The sequence below is a fragment of the Lissotriton vulgaris genome, chromosome 12 (genome assembly GCF_964263255.1).
Source record: "Lissotriton vulgaris chromosome 12, aLisVul1.2, whole genome shotgun sequence".
NCBI classification, from domain to species: domain Eukaryota; kingdom Metazoa; phylum Chordata; class Amphibia; order Caudata; family Salamandridae; genus Lissotriton; species Lissotriton vulgaris.
Window position 1 is genome coordinate 12,865,294 of NC_141700.1, and position 19,722 is coordinate 12,885,015.

The 19,722-nt window shown below is 48.3% G+C and overlaps 1 protein-coding gene across 3 annotated transcripts in view; it reads right to left on the reverse strand.

Moving 5' to 3' along the window:
* The window catches only part of MISP (mitotic spindle positioning), a 152,160-nt gene that overhangs the window by 28,651 nt on the left and 103,787 nt on the right, over positions 1–19,722 (reverse strand). For all 3 annotated transcript variants that reach the window (XM_086946732.1, XM_086946733.1, XM_086946731.1), the window contains exon 7: positions 16,255–16,502. In XM_086946732.1, the coding sequence (XP_086802858.1) occupies positions 16,255–16,502 (248 nt within the window). The remainder of the gene's footprint in view (positions 1–16,254; positions 16,503–19,722) is intronic.

Here is a 19,722-nt window from a genome sequence, read left to right on the forward strand (position 1 = left end):
CATCCTTCTGGTGTATCACGCCCGGTAGCGGATGCGGGCTCTGCAGTGGGACCTGAAGTTTCAGTGGGCCCAGCATCAGGGCAACCTGTCCGACCATGTCCTGATCTCGGAGGGCCCTGCGAGACAGCTGCAGTGGTGGCTCACGGACCGTGATTGGGTCAGCGGCAGATCCCTCTCCCTTCCCCAACCGGAGCACGTAGTTGTGACGGACGCGTCCCTCCAGGGCTGGGGAGGCCACATGGGAGAGGCGGAGATCAGAGGCCTCTGGTCTCCGGCGGAGTCCCGGCTCCATATCAACCTTTTGGAGCTGCGGGTTTTTCTTCACTGAAGGCATTCCTCCCCTCTGTCCGGGGGAGTGTAGTGCAGGTGTCCACGGACAACACCACCGCCATGTGGTACTGCAACAAACAGGGTGGGGTGGGGTCGTGGACCCTCTGCCAGGAGGCTCTGCGCCTCTGGCAATGGCTGGAACATCAGGGCGTGACCCTGATGGTTCAACACCTGGCAGGTTCTCTGAACGCCAGGGCGGACAAACTCAGCCGTCGGTGCATGATGGATCACGAATGGCGTCTGAACTCGGACGTGGCGCAAGGCCTCTTTCTGCAGTGGGGAGAGCCTTGGTTAGATCTATTCGCCACAGGAGAGAACACGCAATGCCATCAGTTCTGTGCGTTGGAATTTCCAAGGCGGCACTCGCTCAGAGACGCTTTTCGTTGTGAGTGGAGTTGCGGTCTATTGTATGCCTTTCCACCTATACCACTTCTGCCCAGAGTGTTGAAGAAGATCAAACGCGACCGGGCCCAAGTCATCCTTGTTGCTCAGGACTGGGCACGAAGGTACTGGTATCCTGAGCTACTCAGTATGTCAGTCGATCCCCCGGTTCGTCTGCCTCAACAGGAGGACCTTCTGTCGCATCAGCAGGGGACGGTCCTCTAGCCGAACCTGTCCAGTCTCCACCTCCATGCTTGGAGATTGAACGGCGACAGTTGAGGCCATTTGACTTGCCTCCTGAAGTCTGTAATATCATTCTGGCGGCCAGACGTCCTTCCACTAAGTCGGTATACGCCTGCAGGTGGAACAGATTCGTGGCATGGTGCACAGCAAAGGCTGTGGATCCTCTCTCTGCCCCTCTTTCTGAGGTTCTTCTCTTCCTTCTTTCTCTTGCCCAGCAGGGCTCTGCTCTTGGCACTATCAAGGGCTACCTTTCTGCCCTTTCAGCCTTTCTCAGGCTGCCTGATCAACCATCTTTGTTCAAGTCCCCTATTGTAAATCGCTTTCTGAAGGGCATCACACACACGTTTCCACCTGTTCCCTTCGTGATGCCTCAATGGGACTTGAACCTTTTCTGATATGCGCTCCCTTCGAGCCACTTCACAACTGTCCTATCCACCTTCTTACTCTGAAGACTGCTTTCCTGGTTGCCATCACCTCTGCCAGGAGGGTGAGTGAGCTTCAGGCTCTATCCTCTAAACCTCCATTCCTTTCTGTCCATCCGGACAAGGTTGTGTTGCGGACAAAACCCTCTTTCCCGCCCAAGGTAGTCACAGCCTTACACATCAGGCAGTCCATCATCTTGCCCACCTTCTTCCCGCCTCCGCATCCCTTGAAAGAGGAAGAGAGGGTCCACCTTCTGGACCCAAAACGTGGGATCTCATTCTATCTGGATCGCACACGCCAGTTCCGGGTGGATGACCAACTCTTTGTTGGTTACGTGGGCGCTAAGAAAGGACGGGCGGTGCACAAACAGACCATCTCTCGTGGATCGTGTTGTGCATCCAAGCGTGCTACTCTATGGCTAAAAAGGAACCTCCTGTTGGGCTGAAGGCCCATTCCACTCGGGCTACGGCGACTACTGCTGCCCTGGGCCGAGGAGTCCCCTTGCAGGACATTTGTCAGGCAGCTACGTGGTCCTCGCTGCACACGTTCGCAAGACACTACTGCCTGGATAGCCAAGTCCGGCGGGATGGCTTCTTTGGCCGTTCCGTCCTCCAGGACTTTCTGGTGTGATTATTGGTTCGCAGACCCACCACCGGGTTTGTATTGATGGGGTATCTATTCTAAGGTAAGGAATCTATCACTAACCTGTTTCTTTCAGATGCACAAGTTACTACTTGTGTAACGATATATCTGTAAGAGACATTAGTTAGTGATAGATTCCTTACCGACCCTCCCATCCTCCCTGTTCTGCGAACCAGAATATGGGGTTAAGGTCATCCCCTTTCAGGGCTCTAGTTTCAATGGCACCAGTGTTGTTTTTTGACATGGCTCTGCGTTTTTGGCGCGGAAAAGCTGTGTCTAAGAACTGACATGAGCACGCGGAGGCGGCGTCTAAGTACTCCGACGACGTCATCACGGTGCCCACGACGCCGATGACGGACGCGGAGCCGCAGACGACGCCTACCGACGCGCAAGGGTACTGCTACGCAAAAAAATTCCGGATCCAGTCTGACGCCTGGGGATATTCTAAGGTAAGGAATCTATCACTAACGTGTTTCTTTCAGATAGACGCAGCATGCGCATCAAAGAGATGCACACACTGGCTGTCTTGTTTGCCCTCGACTCCATTTGGAGATTGTCGTCCATCAGAACCCCCAAATTGCGCACCGTGCTGACAGGATCAGAGGTTCCTCCTCAGGGGTAAGCCTAAACTCCAGTGGTATGTGTTTAGACATCTTAGCAGAAGAGCAGTACAGCACCTCCGTTTTCCCACCATTAAACTGCAAGGAGTTTCTCCGAAGCCAGCCAGCAGTCTGACACATACTCTCCTGAAACGTGCCCATGGAAACTGCGTGTTTTCCTTCCAAGAAAAACGCCAGTTGCATATTGTCCGCATAGTTGCCCATGTCGACTCTGAACGATTTAATGATGGGGAACAGAGGCTGCAGATAGATAGTGAAAAGAATAGGGCTGATCGCAGAGCCTTGCAGTACCCCATAAACTACCGGGGTTTTACTGGAGAACGGTAGATGATTGGTAGTGGAATGTGTGTTGAAGGTGTTTGTAATGTGAGTGAATGTAGATGAGTGGCAGTGATATGCGTGGTGAAGGTGTTTGTAATGTGAGTGAATGTAGATGACTGGCAGTGGTATGAGTGGTGAAGGTGTTTGTAATGTGAGTGAATATAGATGTGTGGCAGTGGTACGCTTGGTGAAGGAGTTTGTAATGTGAGTGAATGTAGATGAGTGGCAGTAGTATGCATGGTGAAGGTGTTTGTAATGTGAGTGAGTGTAGGTGCGTGGCACTGGTATATGTGGTGAAGGTGTTTGTAATGTGAGTAAATGTAGAGTGGCATGTGGTATGCGTGGTGAAGGTGTTTGTAATGTGAGTGAGTGTAGGTGCGTGGCACTGGTATGTGTGGTGAAGGTGTTTGTAATGTGAGTGAGTGTAGGTGCGTGGCACTGGTATGTGTGGTGAAGGTGTTTGTAATGTAAGTGAATGTAAATGAGTGGCAGTGGTATACGTGGTGAAGGTGTTTGTAATGTGAGTGAATGTAGAGTGGCAGTCTGACGCCTGGGTAAGGAATCTATCACTAACTAATGTCTCTTACAGATATATCGTTACACAAGTAGTAACTTGTGCGAAACCCTTAATACTAACTAAGGACTGGTGCTACCTTGTAGTGAGAAGCACAGTGATAAGCAGACTGGACTACTGCAAATCCCTGTATTTGGGAGCACCACAGTCCATCTTTCAGGGGCTGCAGAGAGTCCAGTCTGCAGCAGCAAAATTGGTGCTAAATAGGCAACGCAGATCCTCCACTACCCTGGCTTTGAGAGACCTCCATTGGCTGCCTATCAAGAAAATTGTCCATTTTTAAATAACTGTTTTGTGCACAGAGCGGTACACGATCTGGGCCAAGTCCCACTGCAAGAAAAATGTCCTTGTACCATCCCAAGAGGCAGCTTAGTTTCTCTAGTGCAAGTTTGCTGGCAATTCCTAGATTCAAGCGTTCTAGGACGGGGGAGGGCCTTTAGTGTCGCTGCTGCTCATCTTTGGAACGAGCTACCTCAGAGTATTAGACAAATCAACTCCCTAATCGAGTTTAGAGAAAGCCTGAAAACCTGGCTCTTTCCCAAGGATTTATCCCTCTTCTTCCAGTTTCCTTGGCTCATTCACATGCTGGTTATCTTTTCAGTCTGAGCGCCAGGATACCCGTAGGGTGGCAGTCTGCGCTATATAAGAACCTTTTACATTACATTACATTACATTCACTCACATTACAAACACCTTCACCACCCATACCAATGCCACTCATCTACATTCACTCACATTACAAACACCTTCACCACGCATACCACTGCCACTCATCTACATTCACTCACAATACAAACACCGTCACCGCGCATACCACTGCCACTCATCTACATTCACTCACATTACAAACACCTTCACCACGCATACCACTGCCACTCATCTACATTCACTCACAATACAAACACCGTCACCACGCATACCACTGCCACTCATCTACATTCACTCACATTACAAACACCTTCACCACGCATACCACTGCCACTCATCTACATTCACTCACAATACAAACACTGTCACCACGCATACCACTGCCACTCATCTACATTCACTCTCATTTTAAACACTTTCACCATGCATACCACTGATCTACATTCACTCTCATTTCAAACACCTTCACCATGCATACCACTGCCACTCATCTACATTCACTCACATTACAAACACCTTCACCACTCACACCACTGACACGCATCTATATTTTCAAACACATTACAAGCACCTTCACCACGCATACCAGTGCCACACATCTACATTCACTCACGGTACAAACACCTTCACCACACATACCACTGCCACGTACCTACATTCACTCACATTACAAACACCTTCACCACGCATACCACTGCCTTGCATCTACATTCACTCACATCACAAACACCTTCACCACGCATACCACTGCCACTCCTCTACATTCACTCACATTACAAGCACCTTCACCACCAATACTACTGCCACTCATCTACATTCACTCACATTACAAACACCTTCACCATGCATACCACTGCCACGCATCTACATTCACTCACATTACAAACACATTCACCATGCATACCACTGCCACTCATCTACATTCACTCACATTACAAGCACCTTCACCACCAATACTACTGCCACTCATCTACATTCACTCACATTACAAACACCTTCACCATGCATACCACTGCCACGCATCTACATTCACTCACATTACAAACACCTTCACCATGCATACCACTGCCACGCATCTACATTCACTCACATTACAAACACCTTCACCATGCATACCACTGCCACTCATCTACATTCACTCACATTACAAACACCTTCACCACGCATACCACTGCCACTCATCTACATTCACTCACATTTCAAACACCTTCACCACACATACCAGTGACACACATCTACATTCACTCACATTACAAACACCTTCACCAAGCATACCACTGCCACTCATCTACTTTCACTCACATTACAAACACCTTCAACACACATACCAGTGCCACGCACCTACATTCACTCACATTACAAACACCTTCACCACGCATACCAGTGACACACATCTACATTCACTCACATTACAAACACCTTCACCACGCATACCAGTGACACACATCTACTTTCACTCACATTACAAACACCTTCACCACGCATACCAGTGACACACATCTACTTTCACTCACATTACAAACACCTTCAACACACATACCAGTGCCACGCACCTACATTCACTCACATTTCAAACACCTTCACCACGCATACCAGTGCCACGCACCTACATTCACTCACATTACAAACACCTTCACCACGCATACCACTGCCACTCCTCTACATTCACTCACATTACAAACACCTTCACGACGGTATACAACCGTTTCAATGTAACTTTTACAACAGACTAGTTTTACAACGCAACTACTACAACGCGTGATCCTTTACAACAAATGCCTTTACAACGCATGACATTACATAGCAGATGCTATTACAACGCATGCCATTACAACGTAAGTATAGGTAAGTGTATCATTTTATTTAAACATTTATTTAATTCCAAATTTTTTAAATGAATTTAATAAATATTAAAAATAAATTAAATAAATTAATTTAAGTAATTTTATATATATAGTTTTGGGTTATGGGGTACAGGGGTATTATTAGGGTTCAGGGCTATGTTTGGGTTATGGGGTACAGGGGTATTTTTAGGGTTCAGGGCTGGGTTTGGGTTATGGGGTACAGGGGTATTTTTAGGGTTCAGGGCTGGGTTTGGGTTATGGGGTACAGGGGTATTTTTAGGGTTCAGGGCTGGGTTTGAGTTATGGGGTACAGGGGTATTTTTAGGGTTCAGGGCTAGGTTTGGGTTATGGGGTACAGGGGTATTTTTAGGGTTCAGGGCTAGGTTTGTGTTATGGGGTACAGGGGTATTTTTAGGGTTCAGGACTGGGTTTGGGTTATGGGGTACAGGGGTATTTTTAGGGTTCAGGGCTAGGTTTGGGTTATGGGGTACAGGGGTATTTTTAGGGTTCAGGGCTAGGCTTGGGTTTTGGGATACAGGGGTATTTTTAGTGTTCAGGGCTGGGTTTGGGTTATGGGGTACAGGGGTATTTTTAGGGTTCAGGGCTGGGTTTGGGTTATGGGGTACAGGGGTATTTTTAGGGTTAAGGGCTGTCTTTGGGTTATGGGGTACAGGGGTATTTTTAGGGTTCAGGACTAGGTTTGGGTTTTGGGGTACAGGGGTATTTTTAGGGTTCAGGGCTGGGTTTGGGTTATGGGGTACAGGGGTATTTTTAGGGTTCAGGGCTAGGTTTGGGTTTTGCGGAACAGGAGTATTTTTTGGGTTCAGGGCTGGGTTTGGGTTATGGGGTACAGGGGTATTTTTAGGGTTCAGGGCTGGGTTTGGGTTATGGGGTACAGGGGTATTTTTAGGGTTCAGGGCTGTCTTTGGGTTATGGGGTACAGGGGTATTTTTAGGGTTCAGGGCTAGGTTTGGGTTTTGGGGTACAGGGGTATTTTTAGGGTTCAGGGCTGGGTTTGGCTTTTGGGGTACAGGGGTATTTTTAGGGTTCAGGGCTAGGTTTGGGTTATGGGGTACAGGGGTATTTTTAGGGTTCAGGGCTGTCTTTGGGTTATGGGGTACAGGGGTATTTTTAGGGTTCAGGGCTAGGTTAGGGTTTTGGGGTACAGGGGTATTTTTAGGGTTCAGGGCTGGGTTTGGGTTATGGGGTACAGGGGTATTTTTAGGGTTCAGGGCTGGGTTTGGGTTATGGGGTACAGGGGTATTTTTAGGGTTCAGGGCTAGGTTTGTGTTATGGGGTACAGGGGTATTTTTAGGGTTCAGGGCTGGGTTTGGGTTTTGGGGTACAGGGGTATTTTTAGGGTTCAGGGCTAGGTTTGGGTTATGGGGTACAGGGGTATTTTTAGGGTTTAGGGCTGGGTTTGGGTTTTGCGGTACAGGGGTATTTTTAGGGTTCAGGGCTAGGTTTGGGTTATGGGGTACAGGGGTATTTTTAGGGTTCAGGGCTGGGTTTGGGTTATGGGTTACAGGGGTATTTTTAGGGTTCAGGGCTGGGTTTGGGTTTTGGGGTACAGGGGTATTTTTAGGGTTCAGGGCTAGGTTCGGGTTATGGGGTACAGGGGTATTTTTAGGGTTCAGGGCTGGGTTTGGGTTATGGGTTACAGGGGTATTTTTAGGGTTCAGGGCTGGGTTTGGGTTATGGGGTACAGGGGTATTTTTAGGGTTCAGGGCTGTCTTTGGGTTATGGGGTACAGGGGTATTTTTAGGGTTCAGGGCTAGGTTAGGGTTTTGGGGTACAGGGGTATTTTTAGGGTTCAGGGCTGGGTTTGGGTTATGGGGTACAGGGTTATTTTTAGGGTTCAGGGCTGGGTTTGGGTTATGGGGTACAGGGGTATTTTTAGGGTTCAGGGCTAGGTTTGTGTTATGGGGTACAGGGGTATTTTTAGGGTTCAGGGCTGGGTTTGGGTTTTGGGGTACAGGGGTATTTTTAGGGTTCAGGGCTAGGTTTGGGTTATGGGGTACAGGGGTATTTTTAGGGTTTAGGGCTGGGTTTGGGTTTTGCGGTACAGGGGTATTTTTAGGGTTCAGGGCTAGGTTTGGGTTATGGGGTACAGGGGTATTTTTAGGGTTCAGGGCTGGGTTTGGGTTATGGGTTACAGGGGTATTTTTAGGGTTCAGGGCTGGGTTTGGGTTTTGGGGTACAGGGGTATTTTTAGGGTTCAGGGCTAGGTTCGGGTTATGGGGTACAGGGGTATTTTTAGGGTTCAGGGCTGGGTTTGGGTTATGGGTTACAGGAGTATTTTTAGGGTTCAGGGCTGGGTTTGGGTTATGGGGTACAGGGGTATTTTTAGGGTTCAGGGCTGGGTTTGGGTTATGGGGTACAGGGGTATTTTTAGGGTTCAGGGCTAGGTTTGAGTTATGGGGTACAGGGGTATTTTTAGGGTTCAGGGCTGGGTTTGGGGTTTGGGGTACAGGGGTATTTTTAGGGTTCAGGACTAGGTTTGGGTGATGGGGTACAGGGGTATTTTTAGGGTTCAGGGCTGGGTTTGGGTTATGGGTTACAGGGGTATTTTTAGGGTTCAGGGCTGGGTTTGCGTTTTGGGGTACAGGGGTATTTTTAGGGTTCAGGACTAGGTTTGGGTTATGGGGTACAGGGGTATCTTTAGGGTTTAGGGCTGGGTGTGGGTTATGGGGTACAGGGGTATTTTTAGGGTTCAGGGCTGGGTTTGGGTTTTACACTAACTGGATTTTGTATATTATTTTTAAACACCTACACTATTTTTTAAAAAATATATAAATATATTAATTAAAAATTAATTTAATAAATAGAATTAAGTAAATATTTATTAATTAAATTAAAAAAAAAATAATATACTTACCTAGACTTACGTTGTATTGGCATGCGTTGTAATAGCATCTGCTATGTAATGTCATGCGTTGTAAAGGCTTTCGTTGTAAAGGATCCTGCGTTGTAAAAATTGCGTTGTAATGGTGTGCGTTGAAAAAGTATGCGTTGTTACGTCATACATCCCTTCACCACGCATATTACTGCCAATCATCTACATTCACTCACATTACAAACACCTACACCACACATACCACTGCCACGCATCTACATTCACTCACTCTACAAACACCTTCACCACGCATACCAGTGCCAAACATCTACATTCACTCACATTACAAACGCCTTCAACACACATTCCACTACCACTCATCTACATTCACTCACATTACAAACAGATTCACCACACATACCACTGCCACTCATCTACATTCACTCACATTACAAACACCTTCACCACGCATACCAGTGCCACGCATCTACATTTATTCACATTACAAACATCTTCAACACACATTCCACTACCAATCATCTACCATTCTCCAGTAAATCCCCGGTTGTTTATGAGGTACCGCAGGGCTCTGCGATCAGCTTTATTCTTTTCAATATCTATCTGCAGCCTCTGTTCCCCATCATTAATTCGTTCGGATTCGACCTGGTCAACTATGTGGACAATATGCAACTGGCGTTTTTCTTGGAAGGAAAACACGCAGTTTCCATGGGCACGTTTCAGGAGTGTATGCGTCAGACTGCTGGCTGGCTTCGGAGAAACTCCTTGCAGTTTAATGGTGGGAAAACAGAGGTGCTGTACTGCTCTTCTGCTAAGATGTCTAAACACATACCACTGGAGTTTAGGCTTACCCCTGAGGAGGAACCTCTGATCCCTGTCAGCACGGTGCGTAATTTGGGGGTTTTGATGGACGACAATCTCACCTTCACCACGTATACCACTGCCACTCATTTACATTCACTTACATTACAAACACCTTCACCACACATACCAGTGCCACACACCTACATTCACTCACATTACAAACACCTTCACCACACATACCAGTGCCACGCACCTACACTCACTCACATTACAAACACCTTCACCACGCGCCACTCTACATTTACTCACATTACAAACACCTTCACCACATATACCAGTGCCACGCACCTACACTCACTCACATTACAAACACCTTCACCATGCATACTACTGCCACTCATCTACATTCACTCACATTACAAACTCCTTCACCAAGCATACCACTGCCACACATCTACATTCACTCACATTACAAACACCTTCACCACTCATACCACTGCCATGCATCTACATTCACTCACATTACAAACACCTTCACCACGCATATCACTGCCACTCATCTACATTCACTCACATTACAAACACCTTCAACACACATTCCACTACCAATCATCTACCGTTCTCCAGTAAAACCCCAGTAGTTTATGGGGTACTGCAACGCTCTGCGATCAGCCCTATTCTTTTCACTATCTATCTGCAGCCTCTTTGGGTTATGGGGTACAGGGGTATTTTTAGGGTTCTGGGCTGGGTTTGGGTTATGGGGTACAGGGGTATTTTTAGGGTTCAGGGCTAGGTTTGTGTTATGGGGTACAGGGGTATTTTTAGGGTTCAGGGCTGGGTTTGGGTTTTGGGGTACAGGGGTAGTTTTAGGGTTCAGGGCTAGGTTTGGGTTATGGGGTACAGGGGTATTTTTAGGGTTTAGGGCTGGGTTTAGGTTTTGGGGTACATGGGTATTTTTAGGGTTCAGGGCTAGGTTTGGGTTATGGGGTACAGGGGTATTTTTAGGGTTCAGGGCTGGGTTTGGGTTATGGGTTACAGGGCTATTTTTAGGGTTCAGGGCTGGGTTTGGGTTTTGGGGTACAGGGGTATTTTTAGGGTCAGGGCTAGGTTCGGGTTATGGGGTACAGGGGTATTTTTAGGGTTCAGGGCTGGGTTTGGGTTATGGGTTACAGGGGTATTTTTAGGGTTCAGGGCTGGGTTTGGGTTATGGGGTACAGGGGTATTTTTAGGGTTCAGGGCTAGGTTTTGGTTTTGGGGTACAGGGGTATTTTTAGGGTTCAGGCCTGGGTTTGTATTTTGGGGTACAGGGGTATTTTTAGGGTTCAGGACTAGGTTTGGGTGATGGGGTACAGGGGTATTTTTAGGGTTCAGGGCTGGGTTTGGGTTATGGGTTACAGGGGTATTTTTAGGGTTCAGGGCTGGGTTTGCGTTTTGGGGTACAGGGGTATTTTTAGGGTTCAGGACTAGGTTTGGGTTATGGGGTACAGGGGTATCTTTAGGGTTTAGGGCTGTGTGTGGGTTATGGGGTACAGGGGTATTTTTAGGGTTCAGGGCTGGGTTTGGGTTTTACACTAACTGGATTTTGTATATTATTTTTAAACACCTACACTATTTTTAAAAAATATATAAATATATTTACAAATATATTAATTAAAAATTAATTTAATAAATAAAATTAAGTAAATATTTATTAATTAAATTTAAAGAAAAATAATATACTTACCTAGACTTACGTTGTATTGGCATGCGTTGTAATAGCATCTGCTATGTAATGTCATGCGTTGTAAAGGCTTTCGTTGTAAAGGATCCTGCGTTGTAAAAATTGCGTTGTAATGGTGTGCGTTGAAAAAGTATGCGTTGTTACGTCATACATCCCTTCACCACGCATATTACTGCCAATCATCTACATTCACTCACATTACAAACACCTACACCACACATACCACTGCCACGCATCTACATTCACTCACTCTACAAACACCTTCACCACGCATACCAGTGCCAAACATCTACATTCACTCACATTACAAACGCCTTCAACACACATTCCACTACCACTCATCTACATTCACTCACATTACAAACAGATTCACCACGCATACCACTGCCACTCATCTACATTCACTCACATTACAAACACCTTCACCACGCATACCAGTGCCACGCATCTACATTTATTCACATTACAAACATCTTCAACACACATTCCACTACCAATCATCTACCATTCTCCAGTAAATCCCCGGTAGTTTATGAGGTACTGCAGGGCTCTGCGATCAGCCTTATTCTTTTCAATATCTATCTGCAGCCTCTGTTCCCCATTATTAATTCGTTCGGATTCGACCTGGTCAACTATGCGGACAATATGCAACTGGCGTTTTTCTTGGAAGGAAAACACGCAGTTTCCATGGGCACGTTTCAGGAGTGTATGCGTCAGACTGCTGGCTGGCTTCGGAGAAACTCCTTGCAGTTTAATGGTGGAAAAACGGAGGTGCTGTACTGCTCTTCTGCTAAGATGTCTAAACACATACCACTGGAGTTTAGGCTTAACCATGAGGATGAACCTCTGATCCTGTCAGCACGGTGCGCAATTTGGGGGTTCTGATGGACGACAATCTCCAAATGGAGTCGCAGGCAAACAAGACAGCCAGTGTGTGCTTCTCTTTGATGCGCATGCTGCGTCAGATACTCCCAATACTAACTAAGGACTCTTGCTCCCATGTAGTGAGAAGCACAGTGATAAGCAGACTGGACTACTGCAAATCCCTGTATTTGGGAGCACCACAGTCCATCTTTCAGGGGCTGCAGAGAGTCCAGTCTGCAGCAGCAAAATTGGTGCTAAATGGGCAACGCAGATCCTCCACTACCCTGGCTTTGAGAGACCTCCATTTGCTGCTTATCAAGAAAATTGTCAATTTTTAAATAACTGTTTTGTGCACAGAGCGGTACACGATCTGGGCCCAGTCCCACAGCAGGAAAAATGTCCTTGTACCATCCCAAGAGGCAGCTTAGTTTCTCTAGTGCAAGTTTGCTGGCAATTCCTAGATTCAAGCGTTCTAGGACGGGGGAGGGCCTTTAGTGTCACTGCTGCTGATCTTTGGAACGAGCTACCTCAGAGTATCAGACAAATCAACTCCCTAATCGAGTTTAGAAAGAGCCTGAAAACCTGGCTCTTTCTCAAGGATTTATCCCTCTTCTTCCAGTTTTCTTGGCTCATTCTCATGCTGGTTATCTTTTCAGTCTGAGCGCCAGGATACCCGTAGGGTGGCAGTCTGCGCTATATAAGAACCTTTTACATTACATTACATTACATTCACTCACATTACAAACACCTTCACCACGCATACCAATGCCACTCATCTACATTCACTCACATTACAAACACCTTGACAATGCATACCACTGCCATGCATCTACATTCACTCACATTACAAACTCCTTCACCAAGCATACCACTGCCACGCATCTACATTCACTCATATTACAAACACCTTCAACACACATACCACTGCCACGCATCTACATTCACTCACATTACAAACACCTTCACCACACATACCACTGCCACACATCTACATTCACTCACATTACAAAACACCTTCACCACTCATACCACTGCCATGCATCTACATTCACTCACATTACAAACACCTTCACCACGCATACCACTGCCACTCATCTACATTCACTCACATTACAAACACCTTCACCACGCATACCACTGCCACTCATCTACATTCACTCACATTACAAACACCTTTACCACGCATACCACTGCCACTCATCTACATTCACTCACATTACAAACTCCTTCACCAAGCATACCACTGCCACACATCTACATTCTCTCACAATACAAACACCTTTACCACGCATACCACTGCCACACATCTACATTCACTCACATTACAAACACCTTCAACACACATACCACTGCCATGCATCTACATTCACTCACATTACAAACACCTTCACCACGCATACCAGTGCCACACATCTACATTCACTCACATTACAAACACCTTTACCACGCATACCACTGCCACACATCTACATTCACTCACATTACAAACACCTTCAACACACATACCACTGCCATGCATCTACATTCACTCACATTACAAACACCTTTACCACGCATACCACTGCCACACATCTACATTCACTCACATTACAAAACACCTTCACCACTCATACCACTGCCATGCATCTACATTCACTCACATTACAAACACCTTCACCACGCATACCACTGCCACTCATCTACATTCTCTCACATTACAAACACCTTTACCACGCATACCACTGCCACACATCTACATTCACTCACATTACGAACACCTTCAACACACATACCACTGCCATGCATCTACATTCACTCACATTACAAACACCTTTACCACGCATACCACTGCCACACATCTACATTCACTCACATTACAAAACACCTTCACTACTTATACCACTGCCATATATCTACATTCACTCACATTACAAACACCTTCCCCACGCATACCACTGCCACTCATCTACATTCACTCACATTACAAACTCCTTCACCAAGCATACCACTGCCACACATCTACATTCACTCACATTACAAAACACCTTCACCACTCATACCACTGCCACACATCTACATTCACTCACATTACAAAACACCTTCACCACTCATACCACTGCCATGCATCTACATTCACTCACATTACAAACACCTTCACCACGCATACCACTGCCACACATCTACATTCACTCACATTACAAAACACCTTTACCACTCATACCACTACCATGCATCTACATTCACTCACATTACAAACACCTTCACCACGCATACCACTGCCACTCATCTACATTCACGCACATTACAAACACCTTTACCACACATACCACTGCCACTCATCTACATTCACTCACATTACAAACACCTTTACCACGCATACCACTGCCACTCATCTACATTCACTCACATTACAAACACCTTCACCACGCATACCACTGCCACACATCTACATTCTCTCACATTACAAACACCTTTACCACGCATACTACTGCCACACATCTACATTCACTCACATTACAAACACCTTCAACACACATACCACTGCCATGCATCTACATTCACTCACATTACAAACACCTTCAACACACAATCCACTACCACGCATCTACATTCACTCACATTACAAACAGCTTCACCACACATACCACTGCCACTCATCTACATTGACTCACATTACAAACACCGTCACCACGCATACCACTGCCACACATCTACATTCAGTCACATTACAAACACATTCACCACGCATACCACTGCCACACATCCACATTCACTCACATTACAAGCACCTTCACCGTGCACACTAGTGCCACGCATCTTCATTCACTCACATTACGAACACCTTCAACACACATTCCGCTACCACGCATACTTTCATCACCCTTATCAGTGCTTTAAAATGGCCGGTACTCACAGGTACTTTATCACTCTGAGTTCCGGCACTTCTCTGCTGCCGAGGAGAGTACCAGTACTCATGAAATGGGAGGCACATTGTCTGTTAGTGATGGTAGCCTGTCTCCTTGGCAGCCAAAGGACTTCCGTAGCGCTGAGCTGAGCCCCCGCTGAACTATTCAGCGTGGGCTCATTTGCATGATATCCAGGTGTTCACCATCATGTTGTGTTATAAGGAATCAAGGCAGCCCAGTGACAGCGCAATAATGAAAGCCATGAGAGGTAACGGGTCTAAAATGGCTTTAATCCCACCTGATTCTTTGGTGTGAGGGTCTGCTTCTGTTTGTCTGTGTACCTGCTTGCTTGTTCGTGTTTTGTGTGAGAGAAAAGCGAGAGAAATATTACAAACCAAGGACATGTTAAAATATGACTGTGTTTGGCTTTTGTTTTGTATAACGAGTTACCCTGTTTTGTTTAAAGAAACAAATTTGTCATGTGTTTTGGTATGTGCTGCAACTAGTATAGACGTCAATAAGCATCAGCATGTCTTGCTTTAGCCCCGCCCACTCTCCACATTTAAATGAGTACCTGCACTATTTTCCCCCCATTTAAAGCACTGACCCTTACTGTTTCTGAGACCTCCTGTCACAATCTAACACTGCCACCTACCGTTCAAAAATTATACATTAATTCTTGATACATTATTAATTGCATTTGTCATTTACAGGTTTGGTACTATTTGAAAATGTTATTTTTTGGGGGGGAGACCCCCCAAACCCCCTTTTTTAATTACCCTCAAATATGTGGTTTTGTCTCGGGTTGTAAAGACTTGCAGACCAACAGTCTTTTCGATGTAAAAAAATGTGTGGAAAATGTATTTGGATGTAAAAACGTCGGAGTAAAAGCAGTTTCCTGGAGGGAGGGCATGTGTACACAAGAGCCCCTCAGGATCAGACTCCCCTGGAAAGTCACTGTGTGGGGGGAGTAGATGGAGTCAAAGGAACCAGTGCCTGAATCTCCCCCCCCCCCCACCAGGTTGCATGCCTGTCAACAGACCCGTGAAACTGCCCCACATGCGCCCCAGCACCCCCTCCCAGCCTTACACAAGTACTTACCCCGCACTCATCCCTCTGCCGCCGAGACCTCCTCTCAAACTCCTCCAACTGCTCGTCCCTTAACCTGCCGGGGGTCCGGGGCTCCCATTCCAAGGGTGGCGGCGCGGGGCCCTTGGGTGCAACTCCATATGCCGGAAGGGCACTCTCCTCCCTTAGGGCGGTGTCCCAGGACGAGTCTGGTGCTGTCCTGAAGGCCACGGGCCGGAAGGGGGCTGCAAAGAGCGAGACAACGTGCTTGTCCGGTGACCCTGAGGGAGCAACAAGAGATGGGTGAGGGTCCAGCGACTACCAGGGAGCCCCCAGGCTCTGCAGCCCCTTCAAGCAGGAGTACAACACCCCCCTCTGGACACCCAGGCTGCAAGAAAATCTTCAATTCTTGATAGAAAGCCTGGGCCTAGAAAGCTCTTTTACACCTTATAAATCTCACAGTGTCACCTGCTCACAAGTCAGACGCCCCTTGGAGGAGGTGAGGGCCGTCTCGCCTATGGACCCTCTTGTTAGAAATGGGGATCTCCAGTTGGCAGCGGCTGGCGCCGAGGTCCGAATTGGGATCCTTCTTCCTAAGTCAGAGTAAGGGGGCTACACCCTTTGATAACACCTGCTCAGCCCTGTGGTAACGTAGCACGAGCAGACAGTCCTATCTCGGAGGCAGTGTGTGAAGCATTTATGACCATACACAATAACGCAGGAGAGACGCAACAAACGGACACCAGAAGTAAATATAGAATTTTTTAAAATCTTTATATAGACTGAACACAAGGCTAAAAGCGCTCAAGGAGCCACAATACACATAATTACAGATTCACTTCAAAACCAATAAAGGCACTCAAAAAGGGTGTGGAATGAACGCAGTTCGAGGCCGGGGTCCACGCGACCCGGTGATGCACAATGTACCTGAGATTTAAAGGGACACTGCACGCAGCCTCACAAGGAAGCCGCAGTGATGACAGACGGATTCGCAGCGGCCACAGCTCCCAGCTGTACCGGTCCGTGTCGTGCACACACGATAATCCTGGGACCGGGCTTAAAAGCGGGCACTCAGCAGCACACACAGGTGATAGCAAGATCCTCAAAGTGGTGACTAGTGCGGGCACTCAGCAGCACAGCTCCTCAGCTGCAGTGGCCCTCAATAGCGATACCAATGATTCACGTAGGACGGCCAATGCGGGCACTCAGCGGTACATCTCCTCAGCTACAGCGGCCCACAATAGTGATAGTGATGATTCTCGTAGGACGGCAAATGCGGGCACTCAGCGGCACAGCTCCTCAGCTGCGGTGGCCCACAATAGCGATAACGATGACTTTGGTAACACATGCAAATGCGGGCTCTCAGCTGCAATAGCTCCTCAGCTGCGGCGGCCCACAATGGCGATCACAATGACTTTGGTAACACAGGCAAAGGCAGGGTCTCTGCTGCAATAGCTCCTCAGCTGCGGCGGCCGATAATAGTGATAACGATGACTTTGGTAATACAGGCAAATGTTGGCTCTCAGCTGCAACAGCTCCTCAGCTGCCACGGCCAACAATAGCGATGCAATGACTTTCAGCCCGCGTTCCCCGCAGTAGAACCAGAGGCTCTGGAATTCTCAACAGAGGCCTCACCTAAGAGTAGAATTCCCCTCAAATAGGAATCGGCAGGAGGCAAGCTCAAATCAGGCCCTTGGGTAGTTGCTTCAGCAAGAAGGATGAAAGTTTCAGAGTCCTTTCCCTCTAGTTACACGGACAGAGGTTCGTCTTGACATCCAGAATAACACAACGTGTAAGGGTTTTAGCACAGATCTTTATACCCCGAAATCTTTGTTCTCAAAAAGTCACAAATCACTGAACCCAGCCAGAACCAGGTTGGTGTCATCCTGGAGCACTTTGTTTACAAGGCTACATCCTGCCTTTCAGGAAGAGGGGGTCTGCCATCAGACGTACAGTGGGAGGTGGAGCCATCATTCACCATGCTAGGCACAACCCTTCTCAGATCAAAGGGTCACCCATCCCCATACTCCAACTGAAAATCTCTCTATTCAATCCAGGTCGGGCTCAGCCTGCCCTGACCCTCCAAAACCAGAGCGGAATACACATGTTAGACCTGTCCTCCTTGGCGTGGGCATTCTTGCCTCCCGGGCCCTGACCGTCCCCGGTGCGCGGCCACACCCGGTGTAGCCCTGTCCTCTGTCCTACCTACATCCCCCCCTGATCCCAGAAGTAGCGTAGCCACCCCGACATAGAACCCCCAATTCCCCCCAGTAGCAGGAAGCCTAGTGCCCAGGTCCAACGAGAGAAACCGGGGTCCACCAGTGCCTCCCCCACAGGGTCCCAACTCCAGAGAAACCCGAACCCCCCATCGCCCCCCTGCCCAGCTGTGGGTCGCGATCCCTTTCCCAGTGGAGGGGGGCAGGGGAGTTTTGTTCGCACCTCCTGCCCGAAACGGCTCCGCTCCCTGCCGGGCGGCGGAACAGCCCACCTCCGGACTTCAAAGGAGACGAGTGCCAGATGCCGGAGGCACCGACAATCAGCCCCAGACCCGAGGAGCCATCTGGAAGGGGTGGAACTTGAAAGGGAAGAGGAGAGATATAACGGGTGCCACCTCAGGAGAATAGTTAGTTGTATCCTGGAACAAGAGGGCCCTGCTGACGTGTTCGCGGCCTGTCTGACGAGAAGAAGAACATCACGCCCCCACCACAGACCCCCAGGGTCCTGCTGACTGGATCGCGGCTCCCCTGATTCTGTGAGGACGCTTCGTTGCCCCCGACTCGAGCCCTGCTGACTTCGTCGCGGCTCGAGCCTGCACTGCCTCTACAGCGGTACGTTCCGTGCCTCGGAAGCGCTTGAGATCCTGTGCGCTCCAGCGTATGCACCGCATCTGCAGCGGTACGTCCCGTACCTAGAAAGCGCTTGAGATGCTGTGCGCTCCAGGTAACGCACCGCATATGCAACGGTACGTCCTGTACCTAGGAAGCGCTTGAGATCCTGTGCCCTCCAGCGTATGCACGCATCTGTAGCGGTACATCCCGTACCTTGGAAGCGCTTGAGACCCTGTGCGCTCCAGCTTGCGCACCGCCTCTACAGCTGTACGCCCCATACCTGGGGGCGCCTGAGGGCCGTGCGCTCCAGAATCCGCACCTCGATGACATCAGCCCGTCCCGTACCCGGAGGCGTTTGAGAGCCTGTGCGCTCCAGGGTATCACCGCCTCGACCGTTGTACGCCACGTCCCGGGGAGCGCTAGGAGACAGTGGCGCTTCAGGGTGTGCCCCATAACAGAGACCGGACCCCGGAGCGCTCCAGTGTACGAGTGGCACTGGCCTGTCACCGCCAGGAGAGGCGACCCGACATCAGTGCTCAGAAGTACGAGTCGTACCTGGAGCCCAGAATGCGGACAAAGTCAAGTGGACGAATTCTGGTGGCGGGTACGAGCTGCACACAATCCCGCCGCTCTAGACCCCATCGGTATCACGCGACTCGAGGATTGAGAGCCG